General features: G+C 38.9%; 1 protein-coding gene across 5 annotated transcripts in view; it reads left to right on the plus strand.

Annotated features, from left to right (window-relative positions):
• igsf9ba (immunoglobulin superfamily, member 9Ba) overlaps window positions 1-23,957 on the plus strand; it is a 72,774-nt gene that overhangs the window by 12,222 nt on the left and 36,595 nt on the right. For all 5 annotated transcript variants that reach the window (XM_044202143.1, XM_044202145.1, XM_044202146.1 and 2 more), the window contains exons 2-4: window positions 7,703-7,900; window positions 16,080-16,226; window positions 23,135-23,286. In XM_044202143.1, the coding sequence (XP_044058078.1) occupies window positions 7,703-7,900; window positions 16,080-16,226; window positions 23,135-23,286 (497 nt within the window). The remainder of the gene's footprint in view (window positions 1-7,702; window positions 7,901-16,079; window positions 16,227-23,134; window positions 23,287-23,957) is intronic.

The following is a 23,957-nucleotide window of genomic DNA, read 5'->3' on the forward strand; positions in this document are numbered from 1 at the left end:
TTTCCTTTGTCTTTCTATGTATTTTATGTCTCTACATCTGTCTGTGTTTATGTACTCTCCCTTTGCACCAATAAAAAAAAGAATGCAGATGAACACACAAAAAAAAAAACTTACATGGTACTTATCCTTATAACTAAGCCACCACGATGATCTCTCATTCAGGTTTCTAATTTCTGTCTGCTATGTACACATATGCGTCTTTAACTGGAGTTAGTAAAACAAAAATGTGTAATGTGTAGGATAAACTGTTTTATCGCTCTTGCCTTTCATTACTGGTGATCAGATAGAGAAGCCAAATCTAGCAGGGTGGTAAAAGCAGCTAGAAACCAAACTAGGTTCATCCTAAAACTGCTGAGGCAATTCAATTAGATAACATTAGAATCATGAATAAACAGGTAAATGTCATAACCTGAATATGTTCAAAACCAGGATGCTAGTGTACATGTAAACATACTCACTGTTAAATTTCTCTCTAATTTCCCAGACAGGAAGAGTTTTGTATTCTGTTGTACTTTAGGTTCTGTGTATTTGAATTTTACAGACCCAGATTAACACACAGATATTTAAAGATACACACAGGCATATCCCCAACACCACCACCACCACCACACACACACACACACACACACACACACACACAGGCCGTTCTCTGATGTGACCTTCAGCACATGCAGGCGCATTCAATTACCGCCCTGTCAGTGGCCCATCCAGCCCAGTGGCTGCACGTCCTTGAGATTCTCTCTCTAGCCAACGTCCAGTCTATATTCCATTACATCCTCCACATCGGGAGCTCTGTCGAGCACAAATCAGCGCTCATATCCTCAACACTGAGATGCACACACACAGTATGATATATCCTTTACAAAATCTCTAACTGCAGTGAACAACGGTTATCCTCGCTCGTACGCTGAATCAAATCCAAGCATGAGGTAAATATGTGATTTTTAGTTTTACTGGGTGAAATATTGTGCAGGTGTCAAAAACACCAGAAAATCCAAGCACTGCTCATCTACTAAAATTGTCTCTCACTGAACTCCCGCAGTTTTCATATTTTTCCACAATTTTGCTCAGTGTGTTATTGGACGTCATTACTGTCAAAACATTTCGCCGACTCTGCTGTGCCTGATTATTGCCCCAAAATTGCCTTGAGAGTTTATTTACTGTACAAATCTGTGATCATTACTAAAAGTACAGTGTAGTGTGCTTTTTTGGCGAGAGACATTTCCAGCCACTTGAAAAAACTCTCCGAGTTGAAATCTCTTGTGGTGTTAACCCTGCGTGCCCCTGCTATTCCGCTGAGATGATTCATCACAACTGTTGATTGACCTTGAACAGATGTTTATTATTGGTTTATGGCTTTGTTACAACACATTGTGTCTATCAGCAAAAAAAATCTTTGGCTGCTTCGCTCAGTTCTGAATATTTTTGTTCACATTTGTGCTTTTCTAATATTTTTTATTTATCTCATAAAGCACTGAAGTCTTCTATAAATAAAGATTATTATAATTATTGAAAGGAAAGTTCTCACTAGAGCTTCAAAGATCACTCTACTAATTGATTAGTCGATCGACAGAAAAATAATTGTCTTTAACGACTTTGATAATCGATTAATTTGTTAAGAACCTACTGTTTTTTCAAGAAAAAACACCAAATATTCTTTATAGTTCCAGCCTTTAATATGAGGATTTCCTGCTTTTCTTTGTTCTTATCTCAGTGTTAAATGGGTCACAAGTTAAATCTAATTATATACTGAACAACAGGCTCACACTGTATTTAGCGATGGTACAGTATCTTGTTGATTAGCAGAATGGATTTAGAAAGAAACGAGCCTGTATTGACAATGTACATTCAATATCAACTATTATTAGAACTAGAATTGACAAAGACAAAATCCACTTTTGCATGTTTTGTGAATTTTCAAAAGCCTTTTGACTGAATTAATAGAGATTTGCTTGCATGAATTCAAGGAAGCAGGTGTGGATGGTAGATTTTATAAAGCAATCCAGACCTTGTATAGTTGGAGAATTTCTTATGTTGAGATCAATGATATGTTCGCTGACTGGTTCTATGCACCTTTTAGAGTAAAACAAAGCAATATCCTCTCTCCAACTCTTTTTTGCAATATTTGTGAATGACTTATCTCTACAGATTAACAAAGCTAAACTAAGCTGCCTGGATGATATTAAATTGGGTATTTTATTATACATGGATGATATAATTTTAATTCTGTAGTCTGACCTACAGAGTATGTTAAATGTGGTTAGTTTGTAGAGATTAGCAATAAATCAGAGCAAAACACAAATAATGCATTTCAGAAAGAAAGGTCAGGTAAGAAGTACACAAAGGATTAGTTTTGGCTCAGTCCTTTACAATATGTTAGTGCACATAAATACTTAAATTTATGAGTTATGAGGTTGGAATCGGGGCCCTCCTTAACTCTCCTGGGAGAGGATCAGTCATTAACTGAAATTATGTAATGATCTTGGCTATACCCAACTTTACAATGCATGCGTCATGCATCCTATACTGAACTATGCTGCAGGGGTGTGGGGCTTAAACGAATCTAAAACTGTAGACACCATACAGAATAGAGCTATACAATGTTTTTGGGGGGGTTCACAGATTTGCTCCCAATTATGGCAGTTCAGGGAGACATGAGCTGTTACCAGGATCAGTACAACGGGAAAATGGGAAATGATCCGACTGTGGAATCGTCAGCGTGTAGAATTAATAATGTGGAGTTAAATACACAGCTCTCCATGGGCAAAATAATTTGTGTTATAATGTTTATACTTTATTAAAAATAAGCTTTTATTGAAGTTTTAAGGAAAATGGTTTGAAAATATCTTGTCAAAGCCAACCTTGTTTATCTAAAAGCCAAAGATCTTTAGTTGCACAGCTAAGATCTTGTGTTCTTCCGGTCGATTCAAAAATATTCATCAGGAAAACTGATTGTGTGATTTGGGTGAAGTGGAAAGTGAGTCCCATTTTCTTTTGTACTGTACATATTATGATGAGTTCATTTTCCTTGAAATGGCTGTTTAATTTGGATGCGTTTAAGTTTGTTAACTTTGTTTCAAAAGCCTGAAAAAGAAGGCAAGATGGATTATTTAATTAGTAGTTATTCTAATTTCTGTTTTGTTGTACTCAATGATGGCCTGAAGATTTGACTGTGAAAGATGCTTAAGTTGCTTCTCTATTTTTGGACATTCTCTGTTGTTTGGAACTGTTTACGTAGCACTCTGGTCCTGGTGTCTTGTAGTCCCACACGGGCTTCACAAGATGCTTAATGGAATAGGTATGAAGAAAAGAAAGTTCTGCTACACTAATTTGATTTCTTATCTCCAGTCTTTTCATTTTTTGTGATATACCTGATAGTTTTACCTATTTGCTCCTCAAAATGTATTCAAATGAGACAATCTGAGAAATTTGGAGGTCAAAACTTGTAACTTATAGATTTCTGACACCTGTGATGCCGGGTCACAAGTAAACACTGCTTTATTTGAAGGGGTCACAAGCTAAAAAGGTTGGGAGACACACGTCTTATAGTAAATTCATTATCTTGAGTTTTGGACTTCCTTGCCTTCAGGAAATTGTGAGAGGCATTTTTCACTATTTTCTGACATTTTATAGAGCAAACGATTATTCGAATTAATCAATAATGAAAATAATTGTGAATTGCAGCCCTAGCTCTCACTCTGACTACAGTAACTGTGGCCTTTCTGTTTAACCTTTGCCAAACAATGAAGAATTATTTTGCTTTGTACATGAACTACCTACCGTATAGATGATTTATCTGACAGGTGGCCTGAATTGTTACCCTTCAGGAATTCATGATCATGGCAGTAAATCCACTATGTGCTGAGGATAGATACATAAAGCATATTGGTCTCCTGGATTTATTAGCTGTCTGATTTACGCAGATCTTACTCAACAGATTTCTGCCTCTGTGTATTTGAAGGGTTTCAACTTCAGTTGAGTTCAGTTGACATTTACAGTGCCAAAGCAATCATGAGTTGCCATCATCTCTTAACTGTATTGATCCCTTTATATCTACAGCACTGTCTATTTGAAAGATCTCAAGCATGGACCCTTGTATCACATTTCTGTCTTGTTGAGAGCATAAATATTTTCCCCGGAATAAGCCCCCATAAACCCTGCTGGGTCACCGTGTCTCCATTAAGGAAATTAAAAATGCAAAAGCAGTGACCAAGCCTGTGCTGATTGTCCCTTCATGAGGATCCCATAAAGGAATTGGAGAATTATTAGCCCTCCAACATATTATCTCTAAGTCTTTAAAGTCTATTCTCTGTCCAAGACGAGCTCCCAACACCACCAGGATCCAAAAATAATGCCAGCCAGAAACCCGAGCTGCTAAACTTCTGCAACCTGAACTGTCTTCAGAGAAAACAATGGATTTCAGCAGCGTGCACAGTCGTGCCACAGGGTTTGAGCCTGTGCTTCATGTCAAGTGACTCTACTTACTCAAACCAAACAATGTGTCCAGTGTGTTTCATTATGGATGGGAGCCTGCTCTCTGTTTTCTTCTGAAAGCCATAGAGTACAAGTGCCGGACCCATAAGTAAAGACAAAAGACACTCAAAGTCTCTGCCATGTTTTGTTATCCAACACCCCAGTCAGGTACACATATGTGTTTCCTGAAAATCTGCTACAGTTGGTCCCAGACTCGGTTGTCTCAGACTTTGTTGAGGGTTGAGTTGTATCAGAATATCTTTCAGCTCTGACAGTCACTGTTTCTGACCGCTCTGCACCTGGAAAACTCTCATGCCATAAAACCTGTTGCATTACTATGACAACCATCTTAGCTATAGTTTAACAGGGCTTTTGATTTGGCTATTTTGATGTTAATGTTGCTTATTTCTTATGTTTTGATACGTTTGAAAGAACAATCTTGATACGGATCCCTTTTTGACAATTGTAAATAAGATACGTAGTAAGTGGGACATTTTACAGTTGTAAAATCAGCTTGTCAGTGCTCTCTAGACAAAATATGTAATGATGCTGACTGTTTCTAAATGATCTCAGACCTGGTTGGGCATTTCTGAACTGCAAGTTCTTGTTACTTATTGTCCGACACATACACAATAAGCAGATATATCAGCTGATATATCAATCTGGCTGATTTATGGATCCAGCTCTAATAAAAATGTAGTTAATGTAAATGTTGCCTTGTTTTTGATGAGGTGAAATGTTATAAAACATGTCCAGTAAATATACAGTAAAAAAAAAGGGAAATAAATCTTGCAGTGCCCTTGGTCTCTGATGAGAAGAACGATGCCACTCTCATATCTGTACACTAAATATGAAGCTACAGCCAGCAGCCGGTTAGCTTAGCTTAGTATAAAGACTGGAAACGGGGGAAACAGCTAGCCTGGCTCTGTCCAAAGGTAACAAAATCCGCCTACCAGCACTTCTAAAGCTCACTAATTAACACAGTACAGCCAGCAGCCTGATAGCTTGTTTGACATTAAGACTGGGAACAAACACCAAGAAGTCACAGTAAAACTGCTTGTCATTTTAACACTTAATTTGTTGTATGTACTAAACAAATTAGTTATAACTTGTTAATTACTCTTTATGCTAAGCTAACTGGCTGCTTTAGCCTTATATTTCACAGACAGACATAAGATTGGTATCGATCTTCTCATCTAACTCTCAGCAAGAAAGCAAATTTCCCAAAATGTTCAACCATGGCTTTAAGTCACCCACGTTGGGATTCACTGATCTATAAATAAAATTGAGTGGACTTTTCTAAAGAGCATTTTTAGAGCAACAAGAAGATTCAGAGCATAAGCCCTGCATGGGGTGTTGAAAGGGGTTATTGTAATCTTTTTTAAAGGTGTTATAAATGAGACTGCAATGGAGCGCGCTCAGGTGTGAATTTCAGGCTTTTTGCAAGCCTGAAAGGATTAGTTTAGCAGATTTCTGATTTTGTTTTGCTTATAACTGGATGGGACAGGTTTCCTCAGAAGTGCATTAAAAGGTCATAGTTTTGTACAGACTGCAGGGCAGAGTGTCATGCCCACAGAAGCTCTCTGCAATATCTCGTTCAGGCTCAGCAATCTTTATGCATTTTGACATGCTACACTGTGCTTGCTCAAACACTGACTCCCCCTCAGTTTCATTTTAATGAAAAATGCTGCTTTATTACCGGCATGATTTAGATGGTCCAAATTAGTACATGTTGTGTCATTCTTTCTTTGATGCAAGGCTTCTGTGGCTTGTAGTTGTCAAACTGCTGCCCTATGAGATTTCTTACTTGTAACATTTACGCTGTGTTTGTTGGGTATTAATCCTGTTATAGTATTAGTATTCAGACTCGTGCAGCTTTTTGTATTCTTGCGCTGGTCTATCAGAGACCTACAAGGGCTGTTTAATGGTCATGTGGGGTTCATTGAGTCATGCACATGCATTTCATTTGGTCACTCATTAGAGCTCAGGGTAGCATAGCATAGCTGTTTTTCCCTTCTTAACAAAGGGGCACAAAGCAGATTCCAGGACTGAGGCCCGTAACTGGCAGACCACATCTCCACTTTAAAAAGTGTAATTTGATTAAATCTGCTCTGTTTCAGTCCAGAATCTGTGCTGGCTGAAACGCAAAAAGTGGATTAACTCTGTCACAGGATGATGCAGATTAAATCGGTAAACACAATCACTAAGTGATGCATATGGCCTTTAGGGGTGGAGCTTTATTTTTCAGACAGAGGAACTGGGTGAAAATATTTGGGTTTTAATTCCAGTGTGCAAAGCTGAAAAGGCACAGTGCTCGAAGGTCATATAACATTTTCATTTCAACATGGAGCAGGGAAACATAATTACAGATAGAAACACCAGTGCTGCTTGAGCCCATAATACCTCCAAGTCCCAGTGTATTTGTTCTTCTTGTAAAAAATTAGCCCCTGCTAATGCAAATGATGCTGCTAATGAAAGTGTTAAGTTATTCAGCGGGTGATTCTCTGGAGTGATACGTCAGCATGTCTCTTGATCCCTGAAGCAATTTTCCCCCTGGGCGAGGGCGGGTAGTCATGCTTGCTCTGACGGTGGAGATACAGCTGGTTCAATGAAAGCGGGGGTGGCAGCTGGAGAAAATCCATTCCCAGAGTGAGTGTTCTGCTGAGGCAGGTATGCCGACCTTTCAGTCATCTGATAGGTCAACTCTCGGCAGCGTGCCTGGACACTCATGGCTAAACGCCAGGCCTGGTGGTGCTCATAGTAAAGCTTATCTGAGCAGCAGCCAGCTATGATCAATGGAACCCCTTGGCAGCTCATTTATAGTACAGTATGGCACAACCACAAAACACTCACCAACAGATGCAGGTGACAGATGATGATTGGCCATTCTGTGGAAGGGTAATGAAAGGGAGAGGGTTTACCCATGTGCATGGTGACCACTCAGAATCTGAATCTCAATGTAGGCCATGAGCAAAGTGTAGTTTTAATCCATTGTGCAGTAGTTTAGATGATCGTCTTTAATTGTTTCCCAATTATTGTTTGTAAATTAGTCTTAGATGACTAGGATGCATTAGACTTTTCTGCTTCGTCTGCAGGAATTGTGTGCAGAAGAATATGCCTGCACCTTGTTCTCTTGTCTGTCAGACTTCAGCCCAGATGAGAAAAATATTAAAATTCCTTGTTTGGAGTAAATGCTGCTTCTTCTTCTTCTTCTTCTTCTTCCTCTCAGGTGCCCACGGAGTGAGAGAGGAGCCCCGGTTTGTGACGGCGCGCGCTGGAGAGAGCGTGATCCTGGGGTGTGCCGTGTCCCCTCCCCTGGACGGCCAGCAGTCTCCCTATGTGGTGGAGTGGTTCAAGTTTGGAGTGCCTATTCCCTTCTTCATCAACTTCCGCTTCTACCCTCCTCATGTGGATCCAGAGTACACTGGTAAGATGTCTGTAGATATGGCTAAATCAGAGCAAAGTAATCCTGCTCTGAAAGAATACAGAGACATTGTGAAAAGTCTGTTTTATCTGTAACAGATTACATTTTTAAAACTTTTGAATTAATGAGCATGTGGATGCATCTTGGGATGAATAAGGATCAAGATCTTTTTAGGTGCCAAGCACAGTAAATCCACAGGACTTTGTCTTGTTAAAACTGCAGCAGATACAAAGTTGACAACAGTTTCAGTACACAATGATAAACAGTGACCATAAAAGATAGAAGGACGTCATGACATCACACACAAAGGGGGACTAAAACACATATAATCCACATACTCCAACGCTACACTTACACTACGTAATACTTTACATATTTAAAGGAGTAGTTTGACATTTTTTTGGAAATACGCTATTTCGCTTTCTTGCCAAGAGGTAGATTAGAAGTTTGATATCACTTTCATGTCTGTACGGTAAATATGAAGCTATAGCCAGCAGCAGATTAGCTTATTTTAGCATTAAGACTAGAAACGGGGAAACAGCAAGCCTGGCTTGAAAATCCGCCTACCAGCACGTCTAAAGCTCGCTGATTAACACGTTACTTGTTTGTTTAATCTGTACAAAAACCAAGTGTAAAAAATACACTGAGTCTAGTAACTTCCTGGAGTGTCCGCTGGTTGCCTGGAAACTTCATGTTGACTTTAATACACTGCACCTGGCCAAGAAATTGTCCAAATTAAACAAACTAGAAATAACGTGTTAATTTGTGACCTTTAGAGGTGCTAGTAGGTGGATTTTGTTACATTTGAACAGAGCCACGCTAGTTGTTTCCCTATGTTTCCTGTCTTTATTCAAAGCTAAGCTAACTGTTTTCTGGTTGTAGCTTCATATATACCATACAGACATGAGAGTGGTTCTCAGCAAAAAAAAACAAAAATAAAAAAAACAATTATATATGTTTCCCAAAATGTCAAACTATTCCTTTAAACTACATAAACGATAACAGAGCATATCATTTTGTGTTGAAGCTGTTTCACCTTAATACATAAACACATATTATTTACTAAAGTTAGATGGCATCGGTATTATCAACCAGGCATGGTCAGTTACCTGACCTATATTTCCCCTATTTCAGAGTATGACGCGTGTCTCAACCTATGGTGAATCTACCTTTGTGAGTCCATCAAACTGATGGATGTAGTAATGATACATTAGTTCAAAAACATTACAGATTTTAGCTTTAAGGGGCCTGCATAACTATAATCATTCTGTAAAATATTCTGTTGTACAGTATATAGATTTCCCAACACTGCTGCAGACCCAATCATGAGCTTCTGGCTGAAAGCAGAGCCATTTCTGACAACCAGTTAAATACATTGCAGTTCTCATTGAGAAGATTGACCTGCAATTTTAGCGTGATCCAGTGTGTTTTCCCTCAGAATGGCATGTCAGTTGTTTGGGCTTTAAGTTTAAGGCATGGTACAGTACACTGAGGCCTTTAAGTACTAAGAGAAAGACTTGGCCACATTTGCAAACCATTCTTGTTCTTGAACTGCACTTCTTTCTGTTCTAACATGCCGTTCAAGGCCGTGCAGGGGCATCTGCTGCCTCTGAGTGCATAGAGGGAAATAAGTGTGTCTCAGCAATTTACGACGGCATTATACATACATTCTTTCCTACACACTCTAGTGATAATGCAGCACAGAGCACATATATATTATAGAGTCAATACAGTATATTAAAAAACCCTACATGCTGTACATATAGACTGGGGTTTTTCCAAAGAAAAGTAATCTAATGAAAATAAAGTATGAAAATCTTAGCTTTTATGAAGCTACAACCAACAAATTAACAGCATTCAATTGGAAAATGACTTAAAGCATTCATTAAACCTGCATTAACTGATTGTTAAAACACAGAAAACATACTGTAAACACAGCACTGACATACACTCAGTTTCCAGAGATGTGTTTCTGTTAGTTAGCCTACCATCAGTGATATAAATGGGGTGGAAAAAATAATAGAAATATCTTTCAGTATAACGCAATACAATTCAGCAGCACAAACTGCAGCCTCCAAAATGACCATGAAGTTGGATCAACACCTCTCTAAAACAGTTTCAACAAAAACAGAACATTATACCCTTCATGAAGATATGATTTATTGCTGGACTGTTGTATTAGACTGCATTGGTTTTAGCTACGTGTACCTAATAAACTGCCAATGGAGTGTATTATGTCCTTTGAAGTTGATATGGTGAAATTTGTTAATTTAAGCAACCTGCAGATATGGAGCAACATTAGCATTAATTTGGAGTCATGTTTCTCACCACCTGGTGAATTTAAGTCCAATATTCACTCTCTTTTAGCTCTGTTTTTGGTCTCAACCAACTCCTGAGAGAAATATCTGACTCTTTAGCTGCTAAATGCTCCACTTTGTTCACCAGGTAGTCCCTAACTTTGTTTCTCTGCTGTTTAATGCGGGGCAGTGTAAAGTGGGTTTTTAGAGCTTTTTCGCTGAAAACAGCTGCCTGTTGTGGCCAAAAGTGATGCTATGAGAGCAGTGAAATTGAACCAAAACAGTAAAGTTGCGGGCCATAAAACCAAAACAACGAACTGAAAGATGCTATAAAGCGCCACAGAGTTGAAGCGAGCTGCAGAGTTGGGTGATAATTCTTTGTAGATTCGTCACGATGAGCGACCCCTTTCACATTTGATCCATTGTTAATATATAAAAATATAAAAATGTTTATTATATATATGATAACCCTAAATATGTTTTGCTTCACATTCATCACAGCATCACACAACCTTAAAATCTCCCTCTCCTGGCTTAGACAATATGTAAATGTTTGCCACTGCCTTCACACAGATTATTTGCAGCAGGAAATTGGTTCTTCTGATGTTGCTTCAGTGTCTGCGACAAGCGAGCTGTCAGAACGGGGTCAGCATTATCCCTTCCTGTTCCCACCTCTTTACCAAGTACGAAACCCCTGCCTGACCTGGTAATGTGCTGTGAAATAAAGGCAAAGCACGGCTTGTTGAAAAGCTGGAGGATTCATCTCCCTAGTGTGAGTGTCCTAAATGTGGACATAACAGATTTGTCAGTTTTTTCATTTATATGAATAGATTGAAAATTATGTAAATAATATTGAATTTATTGAAATTCCTCCATGTGGGCTTTTCAAGCAGGGTCATCACTGCAAAGAAAACTTAATGGCAGTGACTCACTCTCTGGGGAACCCTCCTTTTTGTTTTGTAGTGGCTACTGCAGCTGCTGGAGCGTTTCATTGTTTACTGTAACCTCCTGACCAGCAGCAGCGTATGAACGAACGGTGCTTTTCAAACAGCATCACACTCCACTGTGCTCACTTGGGCTCTAGTGGGCCATGTGGCATCAAGTCCACTGTTGAGGAATTACCAGTGAACAGATGCGACATGAATAAGGCCAGTCTCATTACATAGATTAAAGTTCGTTCTGGGGATTGCATGTGCATGGTGACAGTGTGATAATGACCCTGGACTGTAGTTTACGAGATGCTCTTTGGGGCCATGCGGTCTCAGAGCTCATTTGGACCATTCCCATGTATTATCACTCAATATGAATACAATTGGTGAATAGACCAAATGTGATATTATTCCATCACACAGCTGCTACCAAAACAGAGTAGATTATCCATGAATACTGTATTTACAGTATGGACAAGTCCAAATATTGCAGAGTAGTGCAGAGTTCAGATTTTAGTGACAGTAAATCCATCTATGGGTCAATCATTTAATCTGGGTCAGTGAACCTTACAATTGTTCAGTTTCGAGTCTTGCTAATTGTTAAGAGACCTACAATATATTCATTTTAATATGTAATTCAAGATTCCTCAAAGCGAAGGTATGATTTTTTCCCTCTTTACATCTGTTTGTTTTCCCTGTCTAATTCACTGCTAAATGAGAAATTGTACTTATCTCCTTGCAGACTAAAATCTGGATCCTGGATCATTTTGCCAGTTTGTCCTGCAGCTATATGGAAATTACAAGATTTAAAAACATCTATTTTTGTGCCCACTCAAGCAATGACAATCAATAATTCAGATGTGCAGCTTGTGAAATTTTAGTGTCAGATTGTGCCGCTTTGGGACAAGCTGTTGGAGAACTAAATCATGTCTCTCTTAGCACTAGCTTTAGCTGGAGCCTGGACAAGAATAATATGGATACAGAATATGTAAGACAGTATTGTCCTCTTAGGAGCTCTACTTTCCCTACATGTACACAGTAGGCTACAGGATATTGATGTAAAATACTACTTTGTTTTCTTACTATTAAAAGGGAGGGAGTGAATGAGTATGTGAACATATAGAATAAAGTATTTTTGAGGCTTTGTCATTTGTCTTTTCCTCTAGAATTGAGTTGCTTGCAAAGTAGCACGTTAGCATGTAATCAGTGGTTAGCATGACTCTAAAAATGCAATACCTCCCAGTTGGCAAAAAGAACAAGAAAAGTGTCAACAAATCAATCTGCAAAACCTCGATCACTCCATCACTATCTAAATAAAATATAGTTAATAAAATAAAAATAAAATAAATAATACATAATAATAATAAATAATAATAAAAAATAAATACATAATAATAATAAATAATATAATATAATACAATATAAATACTACTAAAATAATGCTATAAATAATAATAATAAATAATAAAAATCAAATAAATAAAATATAATTTAAAAAGAGCAATATAGTGTATAGCTCTTTTTAAATTAGCTAAATAGATTGTGTTAGTGTTAATATTGGCTTATATGTCAGTGTATTGCTGCCTTCAGATGGAACTTGTGAGCTTGTGGTTACGACATGGGAAGTCGTGTACACGATATGCTTGGCAACGGCAACATTGACACCAAAAGACTTGTTGTTGTTCTCTTGTCATTTTTTGCTTCTTTCCAAGAAATGTTGACTTACTTTACAATATATTAACTTAACATCCACCGAAAAATTTACTTCCATAGCCTCCGCCATTTCTGAAAACATCAGAAAACACGTCACAACTTGTGGACTCAGAGATTTCAGAAAATTTCCACTTCCGAGGTTGTGAATATCACAAGAGGGGCGTTCAAATGGACTCTTTTTGTGAGCACATCTGCCAGCGATGGTGGCTTAATTTGCAGCCATTTTTCCACAGGTTTGTTGACACTTTTGTAGTTCTTTTCACCAAGTGGGAGACAGCTGTCAGACGTTTCCGATATCTCCGACAATTAAAATTAGGAGGACTGACTTAAGCGTTTATTCTGACTTGGTTGATTGTAATTATGGTCTGAACAATGATGTGAATGCTGCATAAAGTGCACTATACTTAGTGTCCACCATTTTATTTGGGTGTCTGAAGTGCCCTCAAAAATTCACACAATGGAACAGGAAAAAAGTGATGTTCATGGCATGTACACTAATTTCTGCTAACAATCCCACAATGCAATGTGTCATATTTGTGAACGCTACACCTGTCAGTAATGAGGCAAAATGATAAGGATAAGTGTCCGAAATCTCAGTTTACTGCTCACTATAGAGTATAGTACTGAGTGTGTGTATTGTGTATGGAGTTATAAATGAGTGAAGCAGGGAGTTGTTTTGGACATTTAAATTGATATAATAAGTGGATAGAACAAGTCAAAATTTATGCTGTGAAAGAGGTATATTAGTCAGAATTGATGAAAATAAGACTTAAATTTTGAAATGTTATTACTTTCAGGTAACTTTAGTGGTTATAGTTAACTGTATTTATGATCGTGCTAATTTAATCAAAAGTTATACATCCAGCTATATTTTTTCCTTTTTGTAATCGCAGCTCTTTGGGGCTTTATGATGTTTTTTTAGTGTACCTCAGTGTGTCTGCCAACTTTGTCACTTTGGATCTTTAGTGTTTCCTCTTCAAAGCTTTCCTATCTGACAAAGCTTGCGATCTGAACAAGGTGTTAGCTCGTCTGTTTTCACAGTAGACATAACCCTGTACTATATAAGTGGTGTATGCCCAGGGGGCCAGTCCTGACGTGGATACAGTGCTGTTAACTCTGTTTACAGCAGCACCCTCTCACTCTTTGACAAATGGGAGCTGAGGTTGATCCCTACCCTTCACGCCACCACCTGCCCCACTCAGCACTTCAATGCCCAGGCAAAAATAGACATGACTTTTTAAAGACAAGCTACCCTTTTACTGCAAGACTGCAGTCCCCACTCTTCTCTCTTCCTCTTTGCTGTATTGATTTTCTGCTAACAAAAAACCCTGTCAGTTTTCTACCCCAACTATGGCAGCAATCCCAGAGTTGGGGTATCTATCTATTGCATTTATATACTGTGCTAGTAGAGCAATTCAGCCCGCCCTCAACGTCAATATATTTGCCTTACACTCAGTCTGAAGTAACAGGAAACAGTGCTTACAGTACATCTACACATCAAAGTTTGGAAAAATGCTCCATCTGAAAACACTCGTCAGACAGAGCAGAAGCGAATGTTTTAGTCTGTTGGGCTGTCAGAGGCAGCCATGTGAGCAGCGGGCTGGAGGCTTGAAGAAAGACAGCTTAGCAGCTGAAGATTTCACCATGCCTGGTTTTCTGAACTTCTCTCATCCCTTGTGATTTCCTACTTTCAGAATTCCAATTTATCCTCAGCCTTGAAGAAAAAAAGAGTTGGGGAAGGAGAAGTTTTATAAGAAATAGATGATTTCTTTGCAGTGGAAGGCTGGTCTTTTTTACTAGTGACACCAAATACTCTATTTTAATTCAGCTTAAGGTATGCTAATACTGGAGGGTAGCTGGTATGTTTTCAAGCCAGATGGTTGTTCATTTATGTTTAAATATTGTGATGTTTAATCTGTTAAAGGAATAGTTCAACATTTTGAGGAATAAATATGTGTTTTCTTGCTGAAAGTTAGATGAGATCGATATCACTCTCACATCACACGTTACACGTTACGCTTAGCTTAATGTAAGCTTAGCATAAAGACTGGAAGCATAGGGAAACAGCTAGACTGGCTCTGTCCACAGACAGCAAAATCTGCTTCCCAACACCTCTAAAGCTCACTAATTAACATGTTGTGTCTCGTTACAGAAAGGCGCTCCGCACGGTCAAGAAATAGTCCTGCACTCCTGTTTTCGGGTTTTGTATAAACAAACAAAATCCTTCAGACAAAGCCAGGGTAGCTGTCCCCCCCTGTTTCCAGCCTTATGCTAAGCTAACCATCTCCTGGCTGTAGCTTCATATTTACTCTACAGATTTGAGAGTGGTATCGATCTTCTCATCTAACGCTTGGTAAAAAAGCAAACAAGCGTATTTCCCAAAATGTCAAAACTATTCTTTTAAATCTACAAACAGAATTATTTTACTAATAATCCTGTGAGTTTGGGTGGTATCTAGAGTCTGCTTGTTCTTTATATCCATTTGTATTTCCTCCAACTGTCCAAAGACTTGGAAGTCCGCCTGATTGAAGGCTCTAAATTGCCCGTGGGTATGACTGTACAGTAAGTGTTAGCGATGTCTGTCTCTGTTAACTCTGTGAGAGACTGGCAACCTGTCCAGGGTGTTTTCCTGCCTTCCATCCAGGGCTTGGAAAGGCTCCAGACTGTTGTACTCCCTGAACAGGAAGAAGCAGGTAAAAAAAAGAACTAAAGAATGAATTTGTTTGTCACACCCGACTTGGACTTTGTATGTGTGCATCAAAATAGGCTTGTACTTGTGCTTATTTTAAGAACTTGTAGTTCAAAGTCTGAATTTATGGAGCCCTTGCAGAGAAAAGGAGAAGCAGAGATTCATATAATGTTGCACTTAATCCTAATAACGTACAGTACTCACTGGAAGAATATATTTTATTTGTCTTTTTAATCTCTTTAAAACACAAACAAAAGTATTTTTAGCATATAGTTCCTGCTAATAGATATTACACCGTGACTTGGAGGCTGCTTTTGATGCAAAAGGAAATCTGTTTTATGCTGCAAGAAAAAAAGGTTGAAGGAAAGCACTTAACCCCCAGCTGTTTTGATGGATCTCTGTTGTGACCAGCAAAGCTACTAGGTGTGAGTTTAAGTGTAGAAGCCGACCATTGATTGGAAAAGAGCACGCAGGTATTTTTAAAAGCAGAAAAAGACAAATGCACAGTGTTGAAGTGGTTAATTCTGGTGTTTTTTTGTTCTCTCTGTCTCCAGGTAGAGCCTCTCTGCATGAGAAAGCCTCCCTACAGATTGACCCAGTGCGCTCTGAGGACCAGGGCTGGTATGAGTGCAGGGTCCTGATGCTGGAGAGACAGTACGACACCTTCCACAACGGCAGCTGGGTGCACCTCACAGTCAATGGTGAGTCACCTGCCAAGTGCCCACGGTGCCTGCTCTCTGACATGGGAACATATGTGTTTGTGGGTGTAAATGGAAAATAAAATAGAAAACCTGCGTCATACACTTAAGCTCCATATGTAATAAACTAATATTTTCTAGAGGACAATTTGAACACCACGCCTCGATCCTGTCAAGGTCAAAAGTACGATCAGAATCAGCTTTATTCACACATACAAGGAATTTGTTTTGGTATTTTGGTGCAAAACAATAAACATAGTAGAAATATAAAGAAAGGTAAAGCAAGTACTGCAGGTCAAGAATAATAAATATAAAATATAAAATTGACAATAAGATATATATGAGAAATAACAATGAATATGTACAATATGACTTAGTTTGTGCAGGGATCTACAATGTGCAAAATAATTCCATGGGAATGTGCAAGTTTACAGTATGAGTATACTGTACTATAAGGGGGGGTTGGGGGGGTATGAGAGTCAGTGTCAGTGGGTGTCATTGTCAGCTGAAATGATGAGTCAATTAATTGATTAGTCGGCTGACAGAAAAGTAATTGGCAACTATTTTGATGATTGATTAATCGTTTCTGTCTTTTTTTTTTAAAGCAAAAACGTTAAACATTTAGTGGTTCCAGCTTCTCAAATGTGAGATTTTGCTGCTTTCTTATTTTGTAAATCATTATAAATTGAATATCTGTGGGTTTCGGACAGGCAGTTGGACAAAACAAGACATTTGAAGTTGGAAATTATGATCGCTATTTCCTGCCTTTTTTATAGAAAAATATGTATTTAGTCAATTATTTTACTTCCCTTTGCTTTAAATGTTTAAATTAACAAATATTTAAAATAATACTCCCCTGTGCTTAGCATAGAAAGTGAAAGGACTGATTAAAAAGGGCATTCTGATGGGCATTTTGGTGAGCAAACTATAGTGACACGCCCCCTAATGTGCTCCTTTTCTCTTTGGTTGAACAGTGTCCTTTTTTTTTACTTATCTTTTTCTAGTAAAAGAAAATTAAGAAAAATAAAGAAACTAATCATAAGTTGCAGCGCTACAAACAGCACACTCGTTCCTCTGTGGGTTGACTCCCTGGTCCAGTTGTCTGTTGGTGATGGTTTATGGTTTCCTAGGTTTTTACCAGGCACATTTCAATGAGTGGCCGTTAGTTTTAGATTATTCCTGCAGCTCATCTTCAAAAGACCCTGGGTAAAAAGGGATGAGAGGCTGGTTAGAAGAGAATTGATTGTGGTCTGTTTAAGACGGTTCCGGCTGTGATAGTCTGAGAGCTATCAAACTGATGACCAGGCGGAATAAAAATCCGCACCTTTGCATTTCCCAGGAATGCCCCAGTGGCTTAGAGAATCCTATGTGAAGTGTGTCTTCACATTGTTGCAGAGCACCAGAGACTACAGAGACAATGATGCCTTTGTGGTTTTTTAAGCCCTGTATCTGTTTCATGTGAGGAATGCTTTTTAGACAGAAATTATATTAAGCTGCTTCATATGTTTTGCAGTAGATGTTACTGAATAAATGCTGTTTGCAGGTGCACGATGCAGCAAAGATGCAGTAAAGTAAATGCAGTGAATTCATGTAGTATTATTGCATTCCTTGTATTTCTTAGTTGGCTTTTCTGTAACTGGTTAATATGAGTGGGTGAATATCTCCTAAACAGGTGTTTGAAAAGAAAAGTTCAGGTCAGAAAGTGGTGATTTTCTTGTATTAAAGCTTCACAGGTCTCTAACTTTAGAAAGCTGTAATCCTCTGTGTTGTTAGAGCGAGACTTTGCAAGCAAAGTACTGTCAAGCTCATTCACATGTATATTTTTGGCGCTTATGAGTGCTGTGTGAAACTCATGCATATTCAATTTGATCATGCATATGTTTTACAAGAGTATTTGAATAATGATTACAATGCTCTATATGCGAAATACTGTGTAAAGAACCATTTATAAAGTCCATTGCGTGGCATAATCACTTTGGAATGAAAAATGCTGATCTGTTTAAATGCTTATTATCAATGCAGAACATAATGTTTTCTTTTGTGTGTATTTGTGTGTCGGGGTGTGTTAGTACACCACAACATTGCAAATTACTTTCTGCACTGTGTTCTGTGTATAGTGCATTACATCAACATTGACATGAGAGCATCTCATTGTGTGTGTTTGTATGTTGCTAAATGTCTCTGTCTGCTGGTTGTAGTTGAAGAGTGAATAGGTCATACACTGCTGTCACCTGCACACTCTCGTGATGTTTGGAGTTTGTGAACGTCTGTGGGTGTATGTGTGTGTATCAATGTTTTGTTGTGTAGGCATACTGCATCTCTGTAGCTTGCCTCATCAGTATTCACTCTTAACTTCAACTGCTCCCTCCCTCCCTCTTCTGCTGCTCTCTACTCCTGTCAGGCCTTTCAACAGAAACTGAGCTCTTTGGGCTGTAGCAGAACTAATAATATCCCTGAATGTCATATGTATTTGGCATATTAAGTGATGGCATTTTACATGATCTCATGTATGTAATGTGTCTAGCTATAGAGATGCAGTAAGCCTGAACTACATACATTCATGTGTTTGGGGTAGATGTGTTTAACTGGTACAAATATTTTGTTTTTCTGGGGCTGTCATTTGAATTTAAGGACAGACATTCATGGAAATACCAAAAGCAGCAGTTGTTCCAGAGTCTAGATATCCAAAAAGGGAATTCATATGAAGACTTTATGCTACTGTTGTCCTCTAAATGGGTGTCTGTGAGGGAAGCAGGTGCCATTTTCGTCTGGCCTCCACACAGACACTAAGGGCACCCATTTCCTTTGGCTGTTGGTATTTGCATACACTCCTCCTTTGGGTTCCTGTTTGCTGGCCTTAACTTCCTGCCAAGCGGACAGGGAATTCGTGCCCACTCAGTGGCAGGTGTCAGATGGCAAGGCCTTGTGCCCGAAAAAGACACTAAGGCCACTCTCTCTCTCTGCCCTCCCTCCTCCTGCTCCTCTCTAGTCTTGTCTCCCCTGTCCTTCCCTTCTCTGTACTTTTCAAGCATCAGCAAGCTTTTCAGAGATCAAATGCACCAGCGCACCAGCATTTTCACATGATTTTAAGTTAACCATCTACACTGAAACAAAAAAACACAGACCCTGCTACAGTGTCACTGGGTTACTGATGGGCTGGCATTTAGGACCCATTTGGTTGACCCAACTGGGGCCCAAATGCTAGCTCATTTGTCCACCAGCTCTATATATTCCCAATGTGTGTCTGTCCTTGTCAGTCACTTAATGGGCCCATTGTGGCTATAAGTGGAGCCCATGTGAACAATCATAAGTGGACTTTTTTTTCCTTCGCAATTACTCACATGAGCCCAAATGTCAGCCCAATAGGAACCAATGTGTGGCCTACTTGGACAAATAGACTCTTAAGCACTCTTTTCCAAAAAGAAAGAAAAAGATGCATTTGGCATTTATCTGCATTGTATTATTAATATCAGCCCAGTAATGGTCCAACCCGACAGACATGGACATAAAAATCGTGATGTGCCTCATGACATCTTGACAAAAGTCACTAGCATACAAGATTTTTTTGATTTGAAATATTCTACGACATGTTCTATGACATTGACCCAGAGGAGCATAGAGCGCTCTTCCTCACACAGCTGTAAACACAGGTGTGGTCAGAAGTGTTATCTGTTGCACCTGTAACCACACCCAACAGTGATGTCACAGTGTACTGACACACCCTGGAGTACATTTCATTACACTTCAACAACCACTAGGATTGCATCCCTGAGTTGCCAGACAACCTTCGTCAAGTATAACAATATCTCATAATCAATAAACTATTAAATATTATAAAATATATTTTACACTCAGTATTCACTCAGACACTTAGATTAAAAAATGCAAATTTTGTGCATTTTATAATAAATAGGGGGCCATTTCGGACACAGCCTATTGCTGCATTCATGTCACATCGGCGTTGTCATAATTACGAGTTTGCGACTTGTAAACAGCGTTCACATCAACCGTTCCGAGTTGTACTGACAAAGTCTTTTATGAAAGCTCAGATATATTTTGATATATATATACTCGGCCCTTACTAATATGAAAGTGCCTGAAAACAACAAATATGGATGCCTCACATCAGCAACGGGTTCGTTCAATGTAATTAAAAACAGGCAGAGCCCACCTTCACCGCTGAGTGAAGATGGACGTGCTTAAACATAAGTTGTTGGCGTTGTCATTGGAACAGTGAAGTTAGTGGGAAAGCTATGATTGGTTGGCATAGTGTGTACTCTATGATTGCTTAATGTAACACAGTGACCATCTCAAAACACAACAATAGTGCAGTCTGATCCCACCATAAGAGAAAGGTAGGATGTGAGTGTGTCAGTGAGAAGTCTTTTTCTTCTCTTAATTACACAATATTATAATCCAGATTCTGTGGAGTACCTTGAGTATGCTGACATAAGAAGAGGAAAGTACCTCTTTCTTCTCTCTGCAACAGTTTACACTGAAACACACATTACACGTTTGAGGCTCATGATGTGAAATCAATGAAAAATGTGTACTCTGTGTAACTGTATTCTCTTAGGAGCATGGACAAGAAAAGAAAAACCAAGCGAGGAAATAAAATGATGCAGACACACTCTTGAGTTAGTGAGCAAATAACAGCGAAGGTAAGCCTTCAAAGAACTGACCAAACCCTGCATCTGAGCATCCAGGCCATCTGCTGATTTGCTGTGTGGTCTACAAAGAACAGTGGGAGTGCAGAATCTTCAAGCATTTTTTAATGTATATAATTGATGAAGAGCTGAAGTAAGTAGGGTGAGAATGTGATGCTCAACTTACTTTTTTTGTAGAGCAATTCCCAGGTTTCCCAGCCATGACACTTCGTCTGTGACAAGCTGTACCTGATGGCGAGGAACAACTCCCAGGTTGACCAATGTACCTGCTGTTGTCAACGCAATGTGTGCCACCTATTTCCTGTCAACTGATGCTTGATCCCTTGATAAAAATCTGAATTAGGATTAGAATTATTAATAGCACTTACAGTGGAGGAAGAAGTACTCAGATCCTTTAGTTAAGTAAAAGTACCAACACCACAATGTAGAAATACTAATACTAAAAAAATAAGTCCTGCATTTAAAATTCTACTTATTATCAGCTAAATGTATTTAAAGTATTAATAGTAAAAGTACTCATTCTACAGAAAATCAGTCCATGTGTCTGATTACATTAATAATACTGATGGGGAAATGTCTCTTACTGTTAACAGCTCATAGACATCTGAAATGTGACAATGGGCCCCAACTAGACACAGCTTTTATAGAAGAAGTCACAAGCCAAAAAGGTTGGCATCCACTGGTCTTTAACAATGAATTTTATTTTAGAAGCTTAACATACGTTTTTATGTAAAAACATGTAAAAGTAACTTGTAACTAAAGTTGTCAAATAAATGTAGTGGACCAGGTATCTCGAAATTGTACTTAAGTACATTACTTGAGTAAAGATACTTAGATTTACATTCCATCACTGAGAACTTCCATGTAAGAGGAGGATGTAGGTATGGGCAGTACAGGATGAGTGGTTGAATGATTTGGATTGGTCAAATCTACCAATGAGCATCTATAAAGTGAAGCAACTGCACAAGGTTTCCCCTTGATAACTAAAATGATGCATCATGATCTATTAATGTAGCTGCTGACCCATCATCTACACGGGATACATAAAACAGTCATGCATTTTATTAGAGTCTCCATTAATCTACTGTATCATATAATGTAATGAGTGTTAGAGAGTGAGAGGGCAGTATGGACAGGCAGATGTCTAAATGTGCTAATTGGGCGATTTGTTTACTCCACGCCAGGTGCTTGTGTGCAGTCTGAAGCATGGCAGCACTCCCAGCGGCAAGCAGTGACCCACTTGTATGGTGGTGCCTTTTTTCTCTTTAACTAAACACAGCACCACTATTTATAATTAAAATATTATGTTGAAACACTGAAAGCAGCTGGCCGAGGAAACTACTGTTTATTGGCCTGCAGTAGGTGGCGAAGAGCTCCCTTGTGGCTGTTAGTGAAGTTCAGAAACATCAGGTGGAAACGCAGTGATGTCACTAAGTGGTTTCTTTAGGTTTTCTGGCTGTTTCCGAAAACTGTGGCATCACCTGCTGTCTGAGCAACTTCTGTCCAAGAGTATTCTTCTTCCAATTTTCCTAAGAGACCATCCTCCCTCACCCCTTAAATGTACAATTGTTTCACGTGTACTGGGAATGGACCAAACCATGAATGTGAGATTTGAATGCTGCCAGTCAGCCTCGCTGTCAATTTGTCTCACTGGACAACTATCGTACTACAACAAAAAAAAATCCCGTGTGGCCCCAAAAGCATTTTCCCATAGCACACCAGACTGTCAAATTTGTATTTGTAAACCATAGAGGTTTTATATTTGTAAAACGTTCCCAGGCTTTTTTTTTATGTGCATGATGTCATCCCAATGTAAAGTCTGTGGTCCAAGCAGGACCACACGAGCAATTTTTATTCAAATGGACGCCATCTTGGAGTCCAGTTCTTATAATGCAGCCATGGCCAGAAGTCTTTTTTCAAAGTATGTGATTAAATATAAGTGATGTGTAATTTCTGCTTACATCATTTTACCCATTTTAACAGCAGAAGAAAGAGAGGGGTTGGTAAATTGAATCCAAGATCAAGAGTAAACAGCCATGCTAACGGCTCTTGAGTTGCTTTGAGCAGAATGCTCAACACCAGCATTCTAACATGTGTACCATGCATTCTAATGTTTACCATGTTCACCATCTTAGTTTAGTGTGCTAGCATGCTAAAATTTGCTAATGTCCTTAGGTTTGCAGGTCTGTGGTCATGAACCACCATAATTAAAATTTTATAGCATAATTTTCTCTTTCTCCACAGCCCCACCTTCATTTACAGCGACACCGCCACAGTATGTGGAGGCGAAGGAAGGGGGAAGCACTCTGCTTAGCTGCTCTGCCCAGGGAAATCCAAAACCAATGATCAGCTGGCTGAGGGAGGGGGAGGAGCTCGCAACCAACGCAAAATATTCGGTAAGAATAAAAATAAATAATGGGCATAATTCAGATTTCTGATTGTGTACAAATATAGAAGCAGGGTTTGTGCACAGATGGTGTCATCCACTGAGTCCATCTGTACTGGAAGTATGTTATGGGCTGTATCTCACTCAGGCTAATATCAGTCTGTTCTGTTGTTGTGCTGCAAAAAGATCAATTTTTTTGTGATAAAACCTCTGTCACAGGCTTCAGTCTTTGATATTTGTGGTGCTGAGGCATTAGTTGATGATATGCCACAGGCCAAAAAACAATAAAACATGCACTACTGAGTTAACAGGTAAGAATACATTCTAAATTTGAGTATATCTTACATTTAAAACATATTGAATAAATGTTTTTAGTTGACAACAAGTAAAAGTTGCGGACATTTGATTGATTTATGATGACAGTCAATGGTCGTAGCGGCAAGACTGTCAGTCAGGCTCTTCCTGCTTCTCAGTAAAAATGAACTCCACCTTGAATCACTTTAACAATGTTAAGAACAGCTATTGGCAGCATACCTCACATTTCTGAGCCCTCTTTGTTGTGTGGTGATGCGAGATATTTATTCCTGTGGATAAACTCCCAAAAGTCGAAAGTCTGATGTCATGACAAGATATTTCTGGCACCGCCTCGGTGTGGTTTGATAGCAGCGAAATGTCTCAGCG

This window comes from Siniperca chuatsi, linkage group LG7, assembly GCF_020085105.1.
Source record: "Siniperca chuatsi isolate FFG_IHB_CAS linkage group LG7, ASM2008510v1, whole genome shotgun sequence".
Classification (NCBI taxonomy): domain Eukaryota; kingdom Metazoa; phylum Chordata; class Actinopteri; order Centrarchiformes; family Sinipercidae; genus Siniperca; species Siniperca chuatsi.